Source organism: Nycticebus coucang, chromosome 3, assembly GCF_027406575.1.
Source record: "Nycticebus coucang isolate mNycCou1 chromosome 3, mNycCou1.pri, whole genome shotgun sequence".
Lineage (NCBI taxonomy): Eukaryota > Metazoa > Chordata > Mammalia > Primates > Lorisidae > Nycticebus > Nycticebus coucang.
Genome location: NC_069782.1, coordinates 40,822,708 through 40,839,156, shown reverse-complemented (window position 1 = coordinate 40,839,156; position 16,449 = coordinate 40,822,708). Strand labels below are relative to the sequence as shown.

General features: G+C 35.9%; 1 protein-coding gene across 9 annotated transcripts in view; it reads left to right on the top strand.

The window, feature by feature from the left end:
- ACSS3 (acyl-CoA synthetase short chain family member 3) overlaps positions 1–16,449 on the top strand; it is a 262,694-nt gene that overhangs the window by 154,935 nt on the left and 91,310 nt on the right. For all 9 annotated transcript variants that reach the window (XM_053585747.1, XM_053585742.1, XM_053585745.1 and 6 more), the window contains 3 exons: positions 4,775–4,915; positions 13,985–14,065; positions 15,290–15,385. In XM_053585747.1, coding sequence (XP_053441722.1) covers positions 4,775–4,915; positions 13,985–14,065; positions 15,290–15,385 — 318 coding nt within the window. The remainder of the gene's footprint in view (positions 1–4,774; positions 4,916–13,984; positions 14,066–15,289; positions 15,386–16,449) is intronic.

Sequence of the window (16,449 nt, the reverse complement as noted above, 5' to 3'; positions counted from 1 at the left end):
AATATCACTAATGAATCTTGATGCAAAAACACTCAATAAGATCCTAACAAACAGAATCCAGCAACACATCAAAAAAATTATACACCATTACCAAGTGGGATTTATCCCAGGGTCTCAAGGCTGGTTCAATCTACATAAATCTATAAATGTAATTCAGCACATAAACAAACTAAAAAATAAAGACCATATGATTCTCTCAATTGATGCAGAAAGAGCTTTTGATAATATCCGGCATCCCTTCATGATCAGAACACTTAAGAAAATTGGTATAGAAGGGACATTTCTTAAACTAATAGAGGCCATCTACAGCAAACCCACAGCCAATATCGTATTGAATGGAGTTAAATTGAAATCATTTCCACTTAGATCAGGGACTGGGCAAGGTTGCCCATTGTCTCCATTGCTCTTTAACATTGTAATGGAAGTTTTAGCCATTGCAATTAGGGAAGAAAAGGCAATCAAGGGTATCCACATAGGGTCAGAAGAGATCAAACTTTCACTCTTCGTAGATGATATGATCGTATATCTGGAAAATACTAGGGATTCTACTACGAAACTTTTAGAAGTGATCAAGGAATACAGGAATGTCTCAGGCTACAAAATCAACACCCATAAATCTGTAGCCTTTATATATACCAATAATAGCCAGCCCGAAAATACAGTCAAGGACTCTATTCCTTTTACAGTAGTGCCAAAGACGATGAAATATTTGGGAGTATACCTAACAAAGGATGTGAAAGATCTCTACAAAGAGAACTATGAAACTTTAAGAAAAGAAATAGCTGAAGATGTTAACAAATGGAAAAACATACCATGATCATGGCTGGGAAGAATCAACATTGTTGAAATGTCTATACTACCCAAAGCAATATATAATTTTAATGCAATTCCTATAAAAGCTCCATTGTCATATTTTAAAGATTTTGAAAAAATAATACTTCATTTTGTATGGAATCAGAAAAAAACCTTGAATAGCCAAAACATTACTCAGAAATAAAAGCAAAGCAGGAGGAATCACGCTACCAGACCTCAGACTATACTATAAATTGATAGTGATCAAAACAGCATCGTACAGGCACAAAAACAGAGAAGTAGATGTCTGGAACAGAACAGAGAACCAAGAGATGAATCCAGCTACTTACTGTTATTTGATCTTTGACAAGCCAATTAAAAACATTCAATGGGGAAAAGATGCCCTATTTAACAAATGGTGCTGGGTAAACTGGCTGGCAACCTGTAGAAGACTGAAACCAGACCCACACCTTTCACCATTAACTAAGATAGACTCTCACTGGATAAAAGATTTAAACTTAAGACATGAAACTATAAAAATGCTTGAAGAGAGTGTAGGGAAAACTCTTGAAGATATTGGCCTGGGTGAATATTTTATGAGGAGGACTCCCCAGGCAATTGAAGCAGTATCAAAAATACATTACTGGGACCTGATCAAACTAAAAAGCTTCTGCACAGCCAAGAACATAGTAAGTAAAGCAAGCAGACATCCCTCAGAATGGGAGAAAAATTTGCATGTTATACCTCTGATAAAGGTTTAATAACCAGAATCCACAGAGAACTGAAATGTATTAGCAAGAAAAGAACAAGTGATCCCATTTCAGGGTGGGCAAAGGACTTGAAGAGAAACTTCTCTAAAGAAGACAGACGCATGATCTACAGACATATGAAAAAAAACTCATCATCCTTAATCATCAGAGAAATGCAAGTCAAAACTACTTTGAGCTATCACCTAACCCCAGTAAGAGTAGCCCACATAACAAAACCCCAAACCAGAGATGTTGATGTGAATGCGGAGAAAAGGGCACACTTCTACACTGCTGGTGGGAATGCACACTAATACATTCCTTTTGGAAGGATGTTTGGAGAACACTTAGAGATCTAAAAATAGACCTGCCATTTGATCCTATAATTACTTTACTAGGTGTATACCCAGAAGACCAAAAATCACAATATAACAAAGACATTTGTACCAGAATGTTTATTGCAGCCCAATTCATAATTGCTAAGTCATGGAAGAAGCCCAAGTGCCCATCGACCCACGAATGGATTAATAAATTGTGGTATATGTACACCATGGAATATTATGCAGCCTTAAAGAAAGATGGAGACTTTACCTCTTTCGTGCTTACATGGATGGAGCTGGAGCATATTCTTCTTTGCAAAGTATTTCAAGAATGGAATAAAAAGTATCCAATGCACTCAGCCCTGCCATGAAGCTAATTTATAGCTTTCATATGAAGGCTATAACCCAACTATAGCACAAGAATATGGGGAAAGGGCCAAGGGAGGGGAAGGGAGGGGGGAAGTCAGGGTGGAGGAAGGGTAATGGGTGGGGCCACACCTAAGGTGCATCTTAGAATGGGTACAGGCGAAACCTGCTAAATGCAGAATACAAATGTCTACATACAATAACTAAGAAAATGCCATGAAGGCTACGTTGAGCAGTTTGATGAGAATATTTCAGATTGCATATGAAACCAGCATATTATACCCCTTTATTGCACAAATGTACACAGCTATGATTTAACAATAAAAGAAAATAAACAAAGTCAATACAAAAAAAAATTATAATGCTAAATGCCCCCATATGAAAAAAAGAAAGATCTGAAAATCAATTACCTTAAATTCCATCTTCAGACAACCACAGAGTAGAGCAAATTAAACACATTAACAGGAAGAATATAACAAAAAGAGAAAAACAATTAAGTAGAAAAGTAGAAAAAAAAGTCAATGAAAATCAAAAGCTGGTTCTTTGGCCAAGCCTGGTGGCTCATGTCTGTAATCCCAGCACTTTAGGAAGCTAAGGCAGGTGGATGGCTTGAGCTCAGGAGTTCCAGAACAGCCTGAACCAGAGCGAGACCCTGTCTCTACTAAAACTAGCTGGGCATTGTGGCAAGCGCCTGTAGTCCCAGCTACTTGGGAGGCTGTGGCAAGATGATTGATTGAACCCAAGAGTTTGAGGCTGTTGTGAGCCGTGATGTCACCGCACTCTAGCCTGGGCAACTGATGTCTGAAAAAAAATTTTAAGCTGATTCTTTGAGAAAATCAACAAAATGGATAAACTTACAACCAAACTTAATCGGAAGAGAGACAGAATACAAATTATCATATTAGGAATAAGAGAAAGGCATCACCACAGACCTTAGAAACATGAAAAAGATAATAATAAAGTATCTTGAACAACTTTATCCCCACAAAGTCCATAGATACACAAAGTGGACGACTTCCTTGAAAGAAGAAACTACCAAAGCTGACTCTGGAAGAATTACTAAAAAACCTGAATGGCCCTATATTTATTAAACAAATTGAATTTACAGTGAAAAAACCTCCCCATTACATATGTTTGTAATTTCCTCTTTATAATAATATATTTTCTCCAATTTTAATATCAGGCATCCCCAGATCAAGTAGAATGATTTTGAAGTATTTCTTCTTTTTCTGTTGTCTATGAGATTTGGCATGATCTGTTTTTTCAAAATTATCTTTTACTTTTATTTATAAATATTAGTTGTCTATTTTTTGAGACTTAAAAAAAAAAATAAGAAGTTAACTGATGACTCCATACTGAATCTCAGAGTCAAAGCATTCTATAATAGACATACTTTTATTTGACAATGTGAATGTTACTTTCTTTGCATCATCATCATTATTATTATTGCTTAATATTTCGATATAGCAATTGTCTGATTCCTTTTCTGATTGTATTTATGTTCGTTCATTCTTTAGAAGGTTTTTGTTTCTAGTCCTTATCTTAAACATTGTTATTGTTTTTAAATTTTAAGCCTTTTTAATTTTGTGAAGGCAAAAAATGGAAACCTAATAAATACATGTATATGTAAAAATAAAAATAAATAAAAAATAAAAACATTAAAAAAAACCCCTCCCCATTGAGAAAAGGGGAAAAATGGGTTGACTGGTTAAAAAATAAATAAATAAATGGAAACCTATGATTTTGTCATTGTTAACTATTTTATTTATCTAAATGATACAGCCAGTGCCTATCAGAGTGAGGCTCGAGAAGCCAGTTGGGCTGAAACTTTACCTTCATTAAGCGTCTTTGATTCTGATTGTTATCTATGAATGTGTTTACTCATATAGGCAGCATATCTTTGATACTATATTGAAGGATTAAGTTTTAAATGTACCCATTTAAATATATGATCAGTTTTTTTACAACTCTGATTAGGAGCCTGGAAAATTGAAGTGGCTTGTCTAAATCTCTCAGGGTCTTTGGGTTAAGCTCAAGGATCACATTGATGAAATGAATGGTTAACAGCCCTCTCTAGCCCACTAGATAATGGAGCTTGTTAACTGAGGAATGAGCAGACTCGCTTGTGGGAGTTCACCGATTATAAACTTCCTGATATGCAGTCTTGAGCTTCATTTAACATTTTAAACAATAACCAAACTTTTAATGGACATTAACTTTACTTAAATAGCTGTGACTCCCCAGGAGAATAACTTTCTATTTTTTTATAAGCAACTTGCTTACCCCTCACCTGCACAGCTGTCCTAGTTTTTAAAGAGGTCACAACGCCCGGCTATTTTTTGGCTATAGTTGTCGTTGATGTTTGGCAGGCCCAGGCTGGGTTCGAACAGGCCACCTCCAGTGTATGTGGCTGGCTCCCCAGCCACTTGAGCTACAGGCGCCGAGCCATAGCATACATTTTCATACAGATGCATTAAACTTAGCTGCTTTCTGTGCTTTTGATTTAATCACCTTTTTACTTGACATATTCCTGTATTTTTTGCTGTATAGGAGACAGTTCCTTTGGCTCCAGGCCGTGATCTTGACTGGCATGAAGAGATGGCAAAAGCCCAATCACATGACTGTGTTCCTGTTCTTTCGGAACATCCGCTGTATATTCTTTACACATCTGGAACAACAGGGCTGCCTAAGGTATGTGCTCTCTTAGGAATAACTATTTATAGCATCAGATTTCTTTTGCACCAAGAATATTTGATCACTCACTGAAACTATTTACAGACTGTACTTTGAAGGTTAGACATAGTTACTTTTTATCTTAAGAGAAATTTTGAGCTTAACTCTAAATATAAAAAATGTATTTTATTTAATGTCAAATGCTTTGCCTTTATTTCTTCCAAAATTTCTCAAATGCCAGTGATAATACAATTGTATGTTAAATAAGCTATTAAAATTAATAGATGTTTGATTGAATATCAGTTGGTTTAATAAAATATTATAAAAGCATACATATATATATATTTTTTTTGGAGACAGAGTCTCACTCAGTCCCCTGGGGTTGAATGCCATGGCGTCATAGCTCATAGCAACCTCATACTCTTGGGCTCAAGCGATAATCTTGTGTCAGCCTCCTGAGCAGCTGCGACTACAGGCACTTGCCACAGTGCCCAGCTACTTTTTTAGAGATGGGGTCTTGCTCTTGCTCAGGCTGGTCTCAAACTCCTGAGCTCAAGCAATCCACCTGCCTCAGCCTCCCAGAGTGCTGGGATTGAAGGCATGATTGAAGCCTCCCAGAGTGCTGGGATGCCTGGCCCTATAAAAGTATGTTTTAAATGAAATATTTTTATTCTTTTAAATTGTGGGGAGGGGAGGACGAGAAAGTGTGAATGGTTAATGGGTGCAAAACCATAGTTAGTTAGGATGAACAGTATTTGATAGTACAATGAAGGGACTATAATCAACAATGAGTTATGGTGCTATACTTTAAAATATCAATAATTAAAAGAGTGGAACAGGAATGTGCCTAACATAAAAAGATATAAATGCCTGAAGTGATGGGTACCCCAATTACCCTGATTTGATTAAATCACATTGTATGTCTGTATCTAAACATCATAGTACCCCAAAAGGTATCTATTATGTATCCATAATCATTAAAAATTTAAAATATGGAGCATAGCTTATATACAGTATGAAATTGATTTTTAAATTCAGTTTGTTATTATAGATGTGAGTTTGAGAACTGGTCTAGGCAGTTTGAATAAGAGGTAATTTATCAAAATATTAAAGTATTTGTTTTATAGCATGGAATATACTCAAGGATTTTTAAATATGTTTACCATGAAAGGTGTTCTCATGAAGCAAAGTTAAAAGCATTAATATTCATGAATACGTCAGATATCAACAAACACCATTTTTGCCTGATATCTCCAAATAACGCTGTTTCTTTATACAACTTCATAAAGTCTTACAGGATCATCTCCCTTACTCCTCTTCGATAGGGGGCTCACCGTTCATTGGACTAGAATGTTAGTAGGGAAAGGACTTTCACAACAACTGTCACCCACCAGGGCCAGGCCTTTTTAAAATCAGCATTCCCCACAGCATTAGAGTTCTGAACACATAATCTTTCACTAATCTAAAAGGTGAATGTATTAGATTTAATTAAAAAAATTAAGATAGTCTATTTAAAACTCTATTATGAAAAGGATAATGTTCTATAGGAGAATGTATTCTCTCTGAGGTTGGTGACCATGTTTCGTTATATTTTGGTCTCCATTGTGCTTTGTATGTAGTTGGTGTGCAATAAATTTTTATTTAAAATGTAAATAGATGCACATAGATTAAGATATTTGTATCATTGTAGAATTAAAGAGTTATTTCTTTTACAGTGCTAACCATTTAAAAAATAAATAGTTCTTCATATTGAAGACTTTAAAATTTATTTATCTAAGGAGTCCAAATGATCTGCTGAACAAAATTCTTACTCTCTGCGTTTTACAAACCTGCATCATACACCAGCCACATGAAGTCCAACTGAAACATTTGGCTGTAAAATAAAAGAGGACTCAGCAAAGTTATAATCTAATATAAAAGTATCAATGTGAGACAAAACTCCTTACCCTGAAAACACAGTATAACCTAATATTAAAAAAATAAATAAATAAAAGTTTAGCTTCTTAAAAGCCTGAAGGAATCTTATAAAAGTATTTTTGCCACCTCAAGACTTTAAATCACTTTGAAATTTACTGTGGCCCCTGCATTAGAATCTGTATGGGAGGGGCAGAAGAAAAGCTTGTTGAAAATTCAAAGCTGACTCTGCCAATATAGGAAAAATAAAATAAAAGTAATATACAGAGCATTCAATTTGAAAAATGATGGCTCTGAGTGAAGAAAGATTCTAGCTATTTCAGGTTTTCCCTGAATCAAAAAGTTTCTTTTGTAGATTTCTTCCAGTGCTGAAATGGGAGATTCTTTAATGTTTCTGTCATCCTCATTTTCCTCCTAATGTACTATCCCAAAGACAACTTATTTCAATAAAATGGAAAAGACTTTCTTGTTCAGCAATTTCAATATTCACAATGACTTTAACTCAATTCAAGGCATGTGTATTAAGTGTTCATTCTGAGCTAGGGCAGATAAAACTATGAGTAAACCTCAGTCCGTCTAGTCTAGTGGGGTTGAAGTGTATGTGAACACGGGTAACGCAGGGTAAGCTGTGGTCTTCTTACTGGGAATAAAGGGGACTATGCACAGTGGAAGCAAGAGATTAATTTCCAAGCTGTTTAATTAGTTTAGGATTTTAGTTGGGACGATATACTTAATATGGCGGATTCAGATTTGGTTCAAGGTCAGCAGAGAGGCAGAGGAGGAGTCCAAGACTTTGAACCTGAGAACAGAGGAGGGTGGTTTTAAATATTCAGTGAAATAGAAATACTGGAGTATGGTTTGAGAGCTGGGCATTTTTGAACACACTCAGTACACTTTATCTTTGAACATTAACATGAAGATTCCCAGTCAGTAAGGACCTGAGCCCAAGCAGCACATATGGGGTTGGAAATAGATCACTGGGTTAGGGGGTGGTGATTGTTCCGTGGGAGTGAGTGGGTTTTGCAAAGTAAGATGTGTGGAATGGCAAGGTAAGATCATCATCTCTCAAGGTTGTTCTTCCCTGCAGTGGACTTTGGGATTTCAATTGCTTTGAAATTACAAATGGACTACAAACCTTTATGCCACTTACTTTAATCTACTTTATAAGTATTTGTTTTTATTTACTAATTTTTACAGTATTAAATATTCCCTGTGTCTTAGAATATATCTCATACTTCCTTGAATCCACTATGGCACTAATCTTAAAATTTGGTCCTGCGAGAGTGTTAGAATATTTGTTGAATGTTCTTACACCTCCCGTTAGTGAGCTCCTCACACTTTCTTTGTACGATCCTCATTTCGTTTTTTGGCAGGTATAATCAGCATTAACAGTGTCTAAAGTCTTAGTAGGGATCTCCTAATACAGCACCGGGAAGATGAGCGCACAGGCATTAATGAAGCATTTAGATATAATTTTCTTATTGTCATATAATTTGTTTTCTTGGTTTTTGATCTTCGTAAGGAAAAATAATGTTGTAAGCCCATAAAAATATTCTACCTAAAAATGCTTGTTTCTCACTAGCAAATATACAACACCCGCAAAGGCAATCTGTTCTTTGGCTTGGTTAGAATTTATAGGTCTGTTTCAGGCATATTTTTGTTTCTGCATGGGCCACGCCTGGAGTGGTCAGGCTGTTGTGTATCAAGCTGATCTGTTGGCTGCTGCAGAGGTCCAGCAGCCACAGGTCAGCTGTTTTGCGTGTGTTTCTTTGCTGCTGCAGGCTCCAACCTTGTGCAATCGAGGTGCCTGTATTTGAGATAGTTCAAAGCATTACACGGTAATAGAATCTTTCCTCTAGCTGAGGTGTCCAGGGAGTCTGAGAGTAGTGATGATATTTATATTTTTTAGTTTGACACTGTGGAGGAAAAATGATAACCAAAAAAAAAAAAAAAAAAAAGGAAGAAAAAAGAAAAGAGTACTGTTAAAGAGAATGGGGGGATGAAACCAAAAAGAAAAAATTGAAAGAAAAAAGTGACAAGAAGGTGGTAGATAGGACTTTTGTCCTCATGTGCATTTACATGACTTATGGAACTTTTATTCCTTTTATGTTAGGTGACTTACTCACATTTCCTGCGGGGGGTGGAGGGTGGGAGGGGAGGGGGGAGATGGGAGAAATTCAAATTAAAAAAACAAAAAACAGTGAACTGTTTTTTTTAATCTGGTGATACAATTCTTGCAGTTAAAATGCTGAACTTAGTACATCTTTGCCCTTATCTCATAGTTTTTCAAATCAAACAGAAAATTATACTGCTGCTGAAGTATCCTGCATAGATATAATTTCAGAGGTATCAAAAAGCCTGTAGCAAGTGATTTTATATTTCATGAAATGTTCCAAATGGAAATATTCCCTGTCTCCAGGAGTCTCTTAAGCTTTACAAGTGTAAAGGGTTACTTTGGGGGAAAAAAAAAAAAAAAAGAAGAAGAATAGTATTTTTAAAAATAACTATATTGGCAAGGTGCAGTGTCTCACACCTGTAATCCTACTACTCTGGGGCTAAGGTGGGAGGATCCCTTGAGCTCAGGAGTTCAAGACTATCCTGAGCAAGAGTGAAAGCCTGTTTCTAAAAAAAACAGAAAAACAATTAGCTAGATGGTATGGTGGGCACTTGTCATCCCAGCTACTTGGGAGACTGAGGTAGGAGGATTGCTTGAGCCCGGGAGTGTGAGGTTGCTGTGAGCCAGGCTGACACCCATGTAACAGAGTGAGACTCTGTCTCAAAAAAAAAGAATTGTGGGCGGCTCCTGTGGCTCAGTGAGTAGGCACCGGCCCCATATACCGAGGGTGGCGGGTTCAAACCCGGCCCTGGCCAAACTGCAGCAAAAAAAAATAGTGGAGTGTTGTGGTATGCGCCTGTAGTCCCAGCTACTTGGGAGGCTGAGGCAAGAGAATCGCCTAAGCCCAAGAGCTAGAGGTTGCTATGAACTGTGACGCCATGGCACTCTACCCAGGGCAACAAAGTGAGACGCTGTGTCTAAGAAAAAAAAAAATTGTATTGCCTCATATGTGTTTTTTCAACCAACTGTTCACTCAGTCAACTATGTATCAAATCCTTATTCTATGCCATACACTGTGCTGATGGCACAAAGACATTCTGTTCACAGGCAAAGGTTGGGGGTAGACACAGCACTACGTGGGGATGTCAGAGTTCTCAGGAGGTTGACACTGACAGGGAGGATGGATTCCCAGAAGAGGTGACACTTATGTAGGTCTTTAGGTACTCCTGAGAGAAGTTCAGAAAGGGGTGGCGGTTCATTCTCACCAGAGGAGGTGACATCTGGAAAGCCAGCACCAAAACAAGGTTATTGCTGATGTGCTGGATTTTTAAAAATAATCAGAATTCCTCCTTGTAATTCTCAGCTCTGGGCCAATCATTATTTGGTGATAGATTTCTCTTCTTCAGGTAAAAATTATTTATCTTCCCCTTTTTGTTTGGTTTCTTTTTTTTCCTTAACTTATCAAACTGAAATGTGAACACAGACACACGCCTACATACATATACATATATACACATATATGCTTACACATACACACATACATACACGTATGTGAATAAATATAATGCTATGGACATAGGCACATTTGCCTTGTATAAGCTTTTATCACAAAATAGATCATAGAGGGGCCCAACTAAGGAAGTATGACGTTTTGTCATTTACCCCAAACTTTTCTTGCAACAGCATGTTGAGATTTGTCTGTCAGATTTAAAGATCTAAATACATTTTTAGCCAGGTGTGAGCACTGTGGCTCACACCTATAATCCTTGCACTTTGGGAGGCTGAAGCAAGAGGATCCCTTTAGCCCATGAGTTTGAGGTTGCTGTGAGCTATGGCTCCACCGCACCCTACCCAGGATGACACAGGGAAACTCTGTCTTACACAAAAATAAATAAATAAATAAATACATTTTCACACTGAAGAATCTCAAGCTTTTAATCTTATCACACGCCTCAGCCTGCCCCCCTCTTCTTCTACAACACCTAGTGTTGCACTTGCTTGTATTTTTAAGTCACGGCAGGCAAAACTGCGTAGCACACTTGATAACAAGTGCATGTTTTCTCTTTTACGTTAACGGCCCCATTTATGGCACTTTGTGGCATTTCTTATCTTCAAAAGCAGCAGAAAATATAAAGAGCCCTGATGATAATTTTGTGATTGCCTTCCTGGGTAACCAATCATTAGCCTTTTTTTTTAACTTGGACTGATGGAATTTTTAAAATACTACCTGCACTATATACATGCACTCAAAAAGAAAAGAAAAAGTTCCTCTGCATCGTTTCTGAGATAGGATTTGCTTTCATGTCTTTATTTGTGGCACAGAGGGCTATTCCCACCTAGAAGTTTTTCAAGTTCTTCAGAAAGATTTTTGAGAATTATGGCTGATCTTACACAAAATCCAGAACATATCTAGGCAGGTGACAGGGCTTTTCTGAGATTATATTAGACCACCTAATTAATTTACTTTTAAAGTACATATAGAAAGTAATAATAAAAGAGATTCAAAACAGAGATTCTCCTTAATTTTACTTACTTAAAATATAATGATTTGTTTCTTGGAGTGTAATGTCTGTATTTTCAGTATTTCTATTTTGCATTTTAACTATTATTACCTGGAAAATATGATTACAAACAAAAAATAAACTTAGCTTTAGTGTCTTATCTTTGTCATCTATCAATATTTATAGGAGCAAAATCTTATTGTTTTTACTTTCAAACTTCTTACGAAAGATGTACATGGAGATTGTGAAACTATCCAAGAATGCATTTTTGAACGCTATTATCAAAGGCACAGGAATTTAATATCTTATTAAAACTGTTATCACCTGAACATTCTAGGTGGCAAGGCCAATTGAAGACCTAGAGTCTAGATTAATAAATGGCAAATTGATGCTTAACTAAAATTTTTATGTTCATTCTTTAAAAAATTAAAGTGAGCACTGAAGTCCAAAGAAAGACAGAAATTATAGCCTTTCTCTTTCCTTCACCTTCATTTTAATTGCTTTAATGAGAATTTTTGCCAATAACATCTAATTATTTTGACATTTGTGCTTTGTAAAATAGCATAAATGCACAGGGTAAAATAAAAGGCAGTGATTGCTAGCACCAAGCAAATGGTATTGTTAATAAGATATTAAATTTTAACTTTTACAATTCTAAATGCCTTTTCGTGCACAGTCTCAATTTTTAAGTTTCACTTTTTTTTTTTTTTTGCAGATGGGTTTAAGTATGCACTAATTTACAAAGTCACATTGGTAAACATTGTTTGAAGAAGTACCCATCTGAGTGATAAATACACATTTGATAATACATCCCTGGAGTTTATCTTCTTGGTTTTTCAATTGAATTACTACTTAGTTGTGTCCCCCTAGCCGTTCATTTCTTGCCATCATTTCCAGTCAGTGCACCTTCCCCTCTGTACCATATAATATTTAGATGAGAATATTTAGAGTTAAAGACAAAAATAAGCTCCTAATGCAGGCTCATGTAGGATGGAGAAAAATGTTAAAACATCTTAAGTGGAATTATTGCTCACATTAAGCTCACTGTCTCCTGTAACCCATGGACAGCATATTGTCTATGAAAAATGTATTTTTTCTTCTCTGGAAAATGAATACAAGTTTTTAAAAGAGTATTTGCAAATTGATTAATATCAAATTAATCAAGGTGTTTAACCACAGGAAAAGACCACGTCAATAGAAAAAACTAATTAGGAAAGCACATGGAAGTTAGGATATAGAATAGTGGGAAAAGAACTGCTTAGTTTATGCAGGAAAGTGCACGTGTGAAGTCTACTGGCTGGGGGTGTCAGCTTTTTCTTATCACCAAAGTGATCAAGAGGGGCAGTTGCACATTAACCGTGTCGTACAACCTGGAAAATGGCTCTCAAATGCCAACAAAGCTGCCTCTGATATTTGCTAAGAGACAAGGTAGTGTTGCTGCTAGATAAAGTAAGTTCCACAGCTTGATACTTTGGTTTTATTAGTTGCACCTGAGCAGAGCAGCAGTTTTAATAACTAATAGCAAGTTGATTTCTTTTTCATCCCCTGATTCATGTGTGTGTGTTAAAGCTGCAGAGCTCGGCCACAAAAGTCCAACTAACAGCACATTTATTAATTATATCCGTGTTGCCATTTTATGTAAAATAACACTTTTCATGTAGAAGAGTTACAATTGCTATACTAAAAGATTCTTCAAAATATGTGTGAGTGAAATATACCATGTATTTCTTAGCAAGCATTCATCTGCTCGTTCTGAATATTCACTTGGTTATGTCTTATTGAACCAAAGATGATTAATGTTTTTAATGAAGCGATAAGTGAGCTTAATTGTAAGTTTACCATCAGTTCTTATTTATGCTGACTCTTATTTCCTTTTTAAATAGCAGTCTTATATTGTAGTTGCGTATGTTTCCAATGTTGAAAAAGGGTACTTGAAACTGATTTATGAAAGCTGTGCCACAATGATGTAACAATCCACATTTTTGCCCAGGTTGTAATATAGGGCAGATATGTTAGCCTTGGAGTTATCTCATTGGTATTCATTCAAAAGAGTTCGTGAATGTGTCATTAAAGAATTGCTTGACATTAATATTGTGCTTGCATGACACCAACTGAAGCATTGTAATCAGACTCCATTTAGAATATGATTTTGTTTCCTTTAAATATCCTGTTATTACTTAATCATCTTAAAGACCTATGTGAGTCTGGATTTTAGGCATATAACTACATTTTACCTTCTGGAACACTTAATATTTATAGTTCCTATTTTTCTTATGGAAATACATCTAAAAGTGTAGGGTTGATAATGTGTGTTACCATTGGAAAGATTGTTATTGCATGCAATTTTGTGAAATCTTAAGTTTTCTTTAGAAGGTCAAAAATTGTATGTGAGCACAGATTCTGCATATGGCATTTATGTGGACAAATTCTTTGTTGACAATTGTAGGAGCCAAAAATATAATGATTCAGAGACAGTTGTATAGATGTCAAAGTAATTTGTAGCTTATAGAATATAAAATACATTAAACAAGGAACTTTCCAAGTGGATGGTATGAAGATATAGAATATTTTCACTTATGATTTATTGCTTTTAACTTTACTTTTTCTCTCCTTTAGGGTGTGGTTAGGCCCACAGGGGGATATGCTGTGATGCTAAACTGGACGATGTCGTCAATATATGGACTAAAACCCGGAGAGGTAATCATGACTTCAATTTAGACTACTTAACATTTATCTGATTAAGATATACTCACCTTTGCACAAAGGAGTAGGGTGCTGGCCCCATATACTGGAGATGGTGGGTTCAAACCCAGCCTCAGCCAAAAAATGCAAAAAAAAAAAAAGATATACACATCTTTGTTATAAAATGTTTGTGGTCTTTTGGATATACACCTAGTAGAGGAATTGCAGGATCAAACGGCAGGTCTACTTCTAGATCTCTGAGTATTCTCCATACTTCTTTCCAAAAGAGATGTATTAGCTTGCACTCCCACCAGCAGTGCAGAAGAGTTCCCTTTTCTCCACATCCATGCCAATATCTGTAGATTTGGGATTTTGTTATGTGAGCCACTCTTACTGGAGTTAGATGATATCTCAAAGTGGTTTTGATTTGCATTTCTCTGATGATTAAAGATGATGAGCAATTTTCATGTCTCTGTAGGCCATGTGCCTGTCTTCTTCAGAGAAGCTTCTGTTCAAGTTCCTTGCTCACAATGAAATGGGATTGCTTGTTCTTTTCTTATTAATAAGTTTGAGTTCACTATGGTTCTGGTTATCAAACCTTTGTCAGAAGATATTTGCACCAGATTGTTCATTGCAGCTCAATTCATAATAGACAACTCATGGAAGAAGGATAAGTGCCCATCGACCCATGAATGGATTAATAAATTGTGGTATTTGTTCACCATGGAATATTATGAAGCCTTAAAAAAGATGGAGACTTTACCTCTTTTATGTATACATGGATGGAGCTGGACCATATCCTACTTAGTAAAGTATCTCAAGAATGGAAGAAAAAATATCCAACATACTCAGTACTATTATGAAACCAATTTACAATCACTCCTCACACTTTCATATGAAGAATAGATCACAACTATGGCTCAGGATGAAGGAGTGGGGGATAGGAAGGGAGGGAGGTCAAATTAAGGGAGGGTGAATGGTGGAATCACACCTATGGTGCATAATGCAAGGGTACATGTGGGATCTATTAGTATAGAGTATAAATGTCTTACTCAATAACTAAGTAAAAGAGATGAGGTATATATTAACCAGTGTGATGTAAGCATTTCTAATTCTATATGAAATCAGCACATTGTACCCCATAAATGCATTAACGTATACATGATCTATGTGTTTATGATTTCATAAAAATTGAATAAATAAAATATATACTCATATTTATTATCTCTTTTATTTTAGGTGTGGTGGGCAGCTTCTGACTTGGGTTGGGTTGTTGGACATTCCTATATCTGCTATGGACCACTTATACATGGAAACACAACAGTTTTATATGAGGTAATAAAATTAATTCCATGCATATATGGTATGAAACAGAAAAAATTAGATGGGGACAGTAGACAATTTTATATCTTCTTCCAGTTAACAGTATGATTTCAAGAGAAAAAGGGATGCATAGAAAACAATAGCCAGCTTTTCAATTGTATTGGTGAAAAAAGTCAATAGAAATTAAATTTTGAAGAACATGAAAGAACATCCTATTGCCTACCCCTAGAAGATTTCTAAAAAGTGTTATCAAACTGATATTATTTTTAGAGTCCTAGAAAAGATAATAGTAACCATTAAACATGCAACATAGATTCACATTTTTATCTATTTATAGTGTTAGTGGATTTGCCAAGGTAAGGTGTCTCAATTTTAGCTAAATATTATCCATGATTCCTGACAATAGCTTTGTATATAAGGGGGAGAAATGTAGACTCACCAGATTCATAGCTAAATAAATAACTGTTTGGAAACTCGAATCCATGGAATAATGTCACCTAGGAATAAGTTTCTGTATATACACTAGAATATTTCCATCATATGCATATTCTATTTTATTTTATCAATGTCTTACATGAAAACTTAGAAAATGCATCTATACATTTTTTTTTGTATTATTAAATCATAGCTGTGTACATTAACGCGATCATGGGGCACCATACACTGGTTTTATAGACCGTTTGACACATTTTCATCACACTGGTTAACATAGCCTTCCTGGAATTTTCTTAGATACTGTGTTAAGACATTTATATTCTACATTTACTAAGTTTCACATGTACCCTTGTAAGATGCACCGCAGGTGTAATCCCACCAATCACCCTGCCTCTGCCCATTCTCCCCCCTCCCTCCCCTCCCTCTCCCCCTTCCCCATATTCTTAGGTTGTAACTGGGTTATAGCTTTCATATGAAAGCCATAAATTAGTTTCATTGGATACTTTTTCTTCCATTCTTGAGATACTTTACTAAGAAGAATATGTTCCAGCTCCATCCATGTAAACATGAAAGAGGTAAAGTCTCCATCTTTCTTTAAGGCTACATAATATTCCATGGTGTACAAATAAAACAATTTGTTA